Here is a 9,093-nt window from a genome sequence, read left to right on the forward strand (position 1 = left end):
GGTTAGAATCCAGGCAGTGAGGAATGTAGGGCCTGAGCTCGCCCTTTCTCTCTACATGGCTTCTCGACCCTACAGAGAATCCACATTCTTCTCAGATACATTAAAAAATATAAATTCTTGGCTACAGAGAGGACCTCATTGAATCCCCAAAGTAGAATGGTACAGGCTACATGGCAATAATGATAGAAATTAATGCAAATGTAACAGGAACAAAATCTAGGTTCCTAGGGAGAACGAAGAACCATTCTTACACAACTCTTGGGAAAAAAGAGTAAAACTTGATCATAGATTATTTAGAGGGTAATAATGATGAAAATAATACATATCAAAATTTATGACTTGAAGCCAAAATTATGCTTAGAGGTGAATATGTCACCATAAATATGCCCTTTGCTACATAGAAAAGATAATGGGCAAAGCTCTCAGCTCAAGGTGATAGAACATCAAGAACAAAATAATCTGAAGAAAAAAAGGGGGAGAGACATTATGAAATAAAGGCAGAGGTTAATTGATTAGAAAATAATAACAAACCCAAAAGAAGAACTGATAAGTAGAAACAATAAAAATAAAACAAACAAAAAACCAACTCAAAACCTCTGGTCCAGCTGAGAAAAAAGGAGAACTACAAATATAGCATTCAGCATTTTAAAGGCAAGGAATCTAAACACTAATAGAGAGGAGATTAAATATCATAGTAGTATACTATATAAGCTGCATTGCTAAAATAATTACAAAATGGAATTTTTACTAAAATATAAATCATCAGCATTGATTGTAAAGTAATATGCCCAAACAAACCAATAACTGTGGAAGAAAATAAAAGAAAAACCACTGAAAAGGAAGAGATAAATTAATGAGACAAATTTATCTGCAGATGATATTGTTTTTTGCCTAAAGGACACTGGAGAATCAGCTGGCAGTGTTGGCGTTATGATGAAGGGTTCAGTGACTTTACAAAAAGAATATCCTAAAAATATCAGTCTTCTAATATACTGACAAAGACCAGTTAGAAAATATAACACAGGGAGATCCACTTACAGCCGGAAAAAAACAATAACAAAAATTGCCATGAAATATCTAGGAATAAAGTTAACAAAGCATGCATACTGTTTAAATGAAAATTATAGCACCTTCTCAAAGGTCATAAACGATAAATAAATGGAGAGACACACCATGTTCCTGAATGGGGAGAAGAGTTATTATAAAGATGTGACTTCTTCCCTAGTTAACTTATTGGTTTAATAGATTTCAATGAAAATTCCAATGCAATTTTTTTAACTTGGCAACATATTTGTAAAATTTATTTAGAGGCAAAAGTAAGCAAGAAAAGCCCACAAAAATTTCAAAACAATGTCTATGAGGACCTACCTTACTGCATGTTTAAAGTTATTATAATATTAAACATTATTATGTTACAATAATTAAAGTTTTTTGATACTAATATAAGAATAAACAGACACTTAGAGAAAATGAATAAAAAGTCCAGAAACATACCCTTAATTTCATAAAAATTTAAAATATGTAAATCTGACATTTTGAAAATTCTGTTAGGACAGCTGATTAAATTTGAAAGGATATGGTTGTATTGCCTATATCAAATAATAAATCAAAATAAATTCCAAAGTTATTAAAGCATTGAAACTAAAAAGAAATAAAAGAAAACACAGGAATATTTATTTCATGAACATAAAAGTAAAGGAGAAAACTATTAGAGAAAAACCTTGATAGATTTGATATCATGGGGAATTTAAATTTTTTGACATTAAAACAAACCCTGAAGAAAATTAAGTGGCAAATGACAAACTACAGGGGAAGCCTTTTTATAGCTTATAATAAAGAGAAGAGATTTTTATAGCATATAATATATATAGCTTATAATATAAAGCTCTACTAAATAAATAAGAAAATAAATGCTAATAGAAAAACCAACACTAATTCACAAGTAGATTCACAAATAAAAAAATGCATGGGCCAATAATTACATTAGAAAAAGTTTAACCTGACTAGTAATAAAGAAGGGCAAATTAAAATATGAGATATCATTTTCAGTTTTCACACTGATAACGCTTTTGTTTTTTTAATTATCTAATTTTTGCGAGGATAAAACATTCTTTCTTATGCATTGTTAGTGAATAAAATGGCAAGAACTTTCTAGAGGCATATTAGACAATCTATATAAAAAGAATTAAGGATCTCATCCTTTAACTGGCAATTCTCCTTCCAGATATTCTAAGGTAATAGAGACGTGTATAATGACATGTATAATACCCTGAATTACTATTCATAAGAATGAAAAATTAGAAAAATCTAAATGTTCAACAATAGAGAATTCATTACATAAATTTTAAATAACTATATGATAGACTATTATGCAGCATTTAAAAATCCTATTATAGAATAAAATAATGACATAGAAACGCTTACAATGAATATTTCAGTAAAAATATGTATATTGCTTTGTTCAATAAAATATGTAAAAGATTAAGCCTAAGTAAGATATAAAGACGGAAAGGAAATACGCCCCATCTTTTCAGTAGTTCTTTCTGGGTGGTTTTTATTTTAATTCTCTCTATAATTAGTTTTTTCTTGCCTCTAAGTGTTCCACAAAGAAAATACAATATGTTTATAACTAGAAAAACATGTTGGGGCTAAATATAAAACAACAGGGAATGCTACACCCCTTAGGGATGGTGTAGACACAGCTTGGGGCGAGAGCAGTTTCTGAAGCCCTCTTCTAGGTATGGCGATCAGGAGCTGACTGTTGTGGCAGAGACAGCACCGGCACATGACAAACACAAAGCTGTGGGGTTCCACCTGCAGCCATGCTTATAGGGCCTCTTTCTTTTTAGCTGGCCTGGGACACCCCAGCCCCCGACCATCCCCAGTGCTGGCCGAGCCCTGGGTACCTGTGTGGGTGCCGGACAGGGAGCTGAGGAGACGGGAGTGCTGGCTGTGACCATCGTGCACCTCCACGACGTCGTTGAGGGCTGTGTGGAAGAAGGCGAACTGTCCAAACACAACTGCAGTGGAGACACGGTGAGGAGATTTCAGTGTGGAACAGCGGCAGTCATGCTGGGGGCAAGGACTGGCGGTCCGGGGGCCCCAGGAAGTGTGAAACCTCAGAGGAAGTTGTTGGTTCATGGGGCTAACTGCTTGCTGAGCCTTTACTGGCCAGATGCCAGGCACAGGGATGCAGGGAGACGGGATGGCTGGCTGGCATTCTTTCACATGGGTCAAGATGACATCAAGGACTGTACCCAATCGTCAGGCTGGTGGCGGTAGCACCGAGTTGATCTTATTCCTTTCCCAGATAGCAGCTGCAGCTGCAGTAGCCACTAAGGAAATGGAAGGGCTTTGGGTAATAGCTACCATTTTCCATGTGATCTCAGGACCTTGTGCTCTTCCTTATGTTTCCTTCAAAGATCCAGCCAATTGGCCAGGGGTGTCTGAGGGCAAGAACCAGGGCTGACCTACTACCTGGCTTAAGTCTTGAGGCAGGTAGGAAGTTGAGCATGTGTGTGTGTTACGTGTTGGGGCAGGGATGGATTTAGGCCATGCAGCTGACTGCTGAGAAAAGAGCATTTGTAATGATGAGTACAGTAGTGAATGGAGTAAGTGATTCTTAGATCTCAAGTTATAGACAGAGGAGCAGGAGGAAGGGTACATTTTGGTGCCCTGAAAATGGGTACTGAGTTTGGGGTGGTGGCAGGAGAGGTGGTGCTCTCCCCTGCAGAGGTGAGCAGGACAGGCAAAGTTCCTGCTTTCACGGAGTGTACATTCTAGTGAGAAGACACAATCAAAACAGAAAAACAAAACACTTAAGTGAATAGATGAACAAGATAATTTCAGATAATGTTAAGTTTTAGGTGTAATAGGTAAAAGCTATAGGACGAGGCAGACACTCTAGATAGAGAATCAAAGAAAAATCTATGAGAAGAGGATATTAGAGTTGAGACCTAGGCCAGGGGACAAGTATTCCAGACTCAGGAACAATCTGCCTCTATGCCCTGGGCTCAGTATCATTGGCAAATGGAAGATGCTTAGGATAGGCCATCACCCTTCCTACAACCAGATTTCCATATGCAGATTTGAGCTCAGTGAAACTGACTAGCCTTGGGGTTCACTGCTTGCAAAGGTGTGAGCTTTTTATTACTGGAGGAATTTGAGCACAAACTGCAAGCCCACTTATCAAGGCTTCTGCTCTGGGTGGCTGATTGGATTGGACAACCTTTCAGGACTTGTGATCCCACAGGTCAAAAGCTCCTGCCACTTAAATATGTTATGGAGTGTGTGCACATGCACATGTTTGCAGGGAGGGGCTGGGGCAGGAGAGGCATGATGGCTGGAGCTATGGGTGAAGATAAGACTGGGAGTTTACAGAGGGCAGGGAATAGGTCTCTCTCGTCTTGGCAACCTCAGTACCCAGGAGAGTGCGTAGTCCATGAAAGATGTTTAATAAATATTTGGTGAATGACATCCCGCCTTGCTCTGTGCTCACTCCATCCTATCTCCTGGGAATAAGCAGCCAGCTCTTTGAGGGCTGCCCCATCCTTCTCCTAAATGGTCAGGATACATCTATGCCTTTTGCCCTATCCAACACGAAGAGTGTTTGGAAATAGTTCTTAATCCTATAAAGAGGAGATCCAGGGAAAAAGCAGCCAGGCTGGTGACCTGATTGCCCAGGTACAAATGGCCTTCCTGAATCCTTAGGAACATCCTGAATCTTCCAGAGCTGGCGGGACTCTTGACTGCCCCCACTGCCAACCAGGTGACGAGCCTGGCTTCCTTCTACCTTGGATTCTTGGCATCTGGCGGTTTCTCTGTCTTCTCGGGGCACGGGCCTGCTCCTTATTTTTTTCTTGCTCATCCTTCAGGCTCTCGGTCTCAGATGAAATAGCAAATGATGTGGCTCCCAGCTCCCTCACCTAGTTCCATCCAGCTCCTCACTTCTTCCTTTCCATTGGCCAGCCGCCCCTGGGGTCCCAATCAGCCTGGCTCTGTAGCGCCTCTACTCAGTCTTGGGCTTTGCTGGGTAGCCCGGTGTCCCCTGCCTTCCCTCAGGCCCGGCTAGCTCCTCATTAGTTCCATCCCCTTGGTCCCAGCTAACTGTGCCCTTCCTCTTTCATGTGTCCGGAGTGTATTCTACAGCCCACTTCATGGCATCTGCACTCAGTTGTCCTGTATGGGAGACTGTTCTGCCCAGTCCCACAATGGGAGTGGATAAAATTGGGAGTGCAATTGAAAAGATACCATTGAGAAGGGCCTGAGGAGTTGGAAGGAGTCAGAAAACATATAAATAAACATACAAAAAACTTCATACCATAATCCTTGGGCACGGTGACAAAATACAGACAGATCTGTCCACTGCTGTAGTTCTGGGGGTAGTTCGGGGACAAGACCACTCCGTCTGAACCCACATACTGTCCCCCACAGGGGGCTGAAAGAGAAATCAGATGGAGGGCCAGGTGACCCTGTGGGCCTCTCATTGCCTCTTCATTCTCTGTTCTGCTCAATCCCAGGTAGGGACCTGGTAGGGCTGCCGTGAGGCGCACAGACACTAATGTGAAGGAGGGGAATTCTGAGGACACTGCCCTGCTCTGCCGAACAACATCCATCCGTGACATGGCACATGGCCTGAAACCCACCCTGATGCTATCGAGGACCCTCTTGGGCACGTGTCGGCCCTAGCTTTCTAACTATTAACGCTGGCGTGGTCCTTGTAGGCATAGCCTTGAGGAGCATTTTAGGAACCTCTTCTGCTTACAAATAGAACCAGAACTGATCTGCTGCCCCCACGGCTGATGTCTGCATCTGGGTAGTTACTGTCTGCATGAGTAGAGAGCTGAAGCTTCTCCAGATTAGCCCCACTGGCAGAGGCCAGCCCATGTGACCCAGCCACCTTCTGTTCCCATCCATGGTGCCCAGTTCCACAATGGGTGGACTTCAGAGCCAGATTCTTTCACCTGGGCAAAGGCACCTCCTTGTTTTCCAACTTAGGTGGCCACCATGCTCTTGAAGCTCTTGAAGTATCTGCTTGTCAGGACTGGATGGCTAACCCAGACCCCCTATATTCAGCCTACCCACTAGCCTTAGTTTTACACATCTGACCTATCAACGATCTTCCCTAGGCCCAGGAACAAGCCAGGTCATCTTTAACTCCCTTCTCCCCGGTATGAGCTGCTGGCATGTCTGCGGGCCATTGTTGAAGACATATGTGATGAGAGATGATACATCGACAGGGACTGGTACACCTGCTGAGTTATCAGCCATTCTCATTCACAGCGAACACAGGAGTGCACCTCTGAGAACCGTGTCCTACCATCGCCTCCCTCGAGCCCACAGCCCCTTCTGCCTCTGGCATACCCTACTCCCTCTGACTCTCCCCCCAGCCCCCAGCTCCACCACCTGTGCACGCTGGCCGGGGATTGTTCCACACAGGCTTCCCATCGGGCCCCAGGATGCAGCTCAGGGTCGAGAAGCCCTCAATTTCATAGCCCCCATGGCAGTAGTAGGTGATGGAGGAGCCCAGCTTCAGGTCAGATCCCACTCGTGTGCCATTTTTGATCGAACCAGGATCGAAACATGACTCTCGTGGGTTTTCTGGAACAAAAGAAAAACAAACACATACATGCACAGACACACAGAGGACTCATTAGTGGCTTAATTTCCATTCGTGTAGCACCCATTAGGAGAACCTGACTAGCTACAAAGGGGATTTGGAATTGCTGGTCCTAGTCCCTTCAGGTCTGCAAACATCTCTAAATTTGGTTAGAACTCTAGGGCTGAAAATCTCCTTGGAGAGTGAAGTTTCCCCTCCACTCTCCACATTCTCGCCCTGACCTACAAAGGAGTGAGCTGCAGCTAAACCTTGAAGGCCCTTTCTCACCCATCGACTCGCTCTCCCAGGGGAGGACGGGCTGCTCTGACTGGAGGGAGCCGATGGTCTCGGATCACGTCTTAGTTGCAGACATGGTCACTCTGGTGCAGGTCAATGCTGAGGCACAGTCCACCTTTGCTCATCTTCGATCGCCCACACTCAGTGTGGCAGGCGTCCTCAGCTTCCGGTCTCCATGCTGGAAGCAGGGCTGGCTTTTGGAGGCTATTCTCTTTCCTTCTCTTTCTTTTGCCTACGACTGTGCTGCTGGCTAGATAGGTGGAACTGGCATCGGCTTTGGGGGCTGTCATACCCATACCTTGCAGGCACTTTTGAGTGCCTGGGTACCAATACTTATTTTTAGGAGGAGTAGGAAACCCCACGTCAACCTCTGTGATAAGTCCAGGTCTCCAATACAGTTTTCCAAGGCTTTGCATTCGTGTATTGGGTGCTGGTTAGTTAATTAAAACAGCAGCATTTTTCCATTTGGCTATCACGTTTATATGTCTTCCCAATCAGGTGTACCAGGGATGTACCTAACAGACATCACTCTGTCCGTCTGCACTGGACAACAGTGAACTTGATGCTGCCTGAGCAACTGAGAGGACTAGTCAGGGACCCAAATCTCTGGAGAAGGGCACTCACAGCATCCCTCACCTTCAGGAGGAAATCCTGAGTAGCAGGTGGGAGCCAACATTCACTTCCATCCCCTGCTGCCTTTCCTCACCCTCCTTGTTCCAGGACCACTCATGGTTAAGAGGTCTGTCATCAGGGCTAGGCAGTGTCAGGACACAGCTGAGGCTGGCCATTATCAGGGAAATGCAACTGGGTTCCATCAGAGTGCTGGAGGCTACACTACAGAGAGGTCTAGAGATGGGGGCTCACGAGGAGGTGCCGACAGCCCTTGCAGAAGGACTCAAATTCAAAGAGCAGATTTAAGGAGGAAAGAGCCAGAGTAGAAGGGATCAGAGTTCAGAAATGAATGGCTTAGGAGGAAATCTGCTGACAGCTGTCATTGTCACCTGGGTGCCTTTTAAGCTACCTATATAAGAGGCAGCCATGACTTGAGAGTGTCGTTCAGCTGCCAATCAGCTGGTTGACTGATGGAAGGGGGCTCTGAGAATCTGTGATCCTGCTGAGCCCAGCCACGCGTGCTCTGGGGCCCTGATGAGGGCCCTGCTCTTTGTCTTTTCCCATATCAAGGGTGGAGCAGTCCAGATAGACCACTAAATTTAAACTCAAGTTGAACCCAGAAAATGGTCCCTCACCTAGTAGAGGACTCCTTGGTGGTTTCATTGTGTGCCCTGTGATGTGTCTGTCCCCTTGACCCCAACATCAAATCTGTCTTCCCCCTAAACTTAATGTCTCTGACAAGAATACACCCTGCCATGGGTGATCTGCATGCAAATCACAGAGAGACAGGGAACTGTCACCAGGTCTTATATTTCATCTGTCCTTTTTATAAATTCAAACTGGGTCAAATCTTATTTGAAGTTCCAATAAATTAAGTAACTTGGGACCAAATTCACAGAGCTCGTTAGAAGCATAACTAGCTGTGGCACCCAATACTCATTTCCCCTTGCCCCTTAAATAACAATCCAGATTTTATAAAGAGTATCAAGGTGCCAACTACAATGGACACCTTCTAGCCTCCTGGACAACTAGGTCTGGTCGGAGATATAAACACAGTCAGATCAGATAATAGCCTTCTGTCTCATTAAGAGTAAAAGCCAAAATCTTAATAGGTTGACAAGGCCCTGCACATTCTGCCTCCAATCCTCCCCTCTATGGCCTCGACTCCCATTGTTTCTTTGGTAACTTTGCTCCAACCACATTGGCCTCTGTGCACAGAATGTTCCCCCATCCTCACGGCTCCTCTTCTCACTTCTTTGAGGACTTCACTCAATGTCTCTCTCTCGGTGCCACTTCCCCGACCAGCTATTTAAAATTTCAATATTCCTCCCGCCAACACTCCCTACCACTTTTCCCTGCTTTTTTTTTCTTTTTCTCTGCACTGGGATCAGCACGATCTCATGTGTTATATATTTGCCTTATGTTTTTCTATCTCTCTCCACTAGAGTGTAGGTTCCATGAGGACACTACTGTAGTCCAGTGCTGGCACATGGTAGGCACTTAACAAATATTTCTTAAATGGATAATGATGGGATTTCTAGAAAAGTTGCTCAAGGGAGGGTGACTTAGCTGAGAAAATGCTTTGG

The 9,093-nt window shown here is 44.1% G+C and overlaps 1 protein-coding gene across 1 annotated transcript in view; it reads right to left on the bottom strand.

Moving 5' to 3' along the window:
* The window catches only part of CSMD2 (CUB and Sushi multiple domains 2), a gene marked incomplete at its 5' end in the record, with an annotated part of 295,495 nt that overhangs the window by 103,456 nt on the left and 182,946 nt on the right, over positions 1–9,093 (bottom strand). The window contains 3 exons of the mRNA XM_023529432.1: positions 2,836–3,020; positions 5,321–5,437; positions 6,406–6,600. Of these exons, the coding sequence (XP_023385200.1) occupies positions 2,836–3,020; positions 5,321–5,437; positions 6,406–6,600 (497 nt within the window). The remainder of the gene's footprint in view (positions 1–2,835; positions 3,021–5,320; positions 5,438–6,405; positions 6,601–9,093) is intronic.

This window comes from Pteropus vampyrus, unplaced genomic scaffold, assembly GCF_000151845.1.
Source record: "Pteropus vampyrus isolate Shadow unplaced genomic scaffold, Pvam_2.0 Scaffold36, whole genome shotgun sequence".
NCBI classification, from domain to species: Eukaryota; Metazoa; Chordata; class Mammalia; order Chiroptera; family Pteropodidae; genus Pteropus; species Pteropus vampyrus.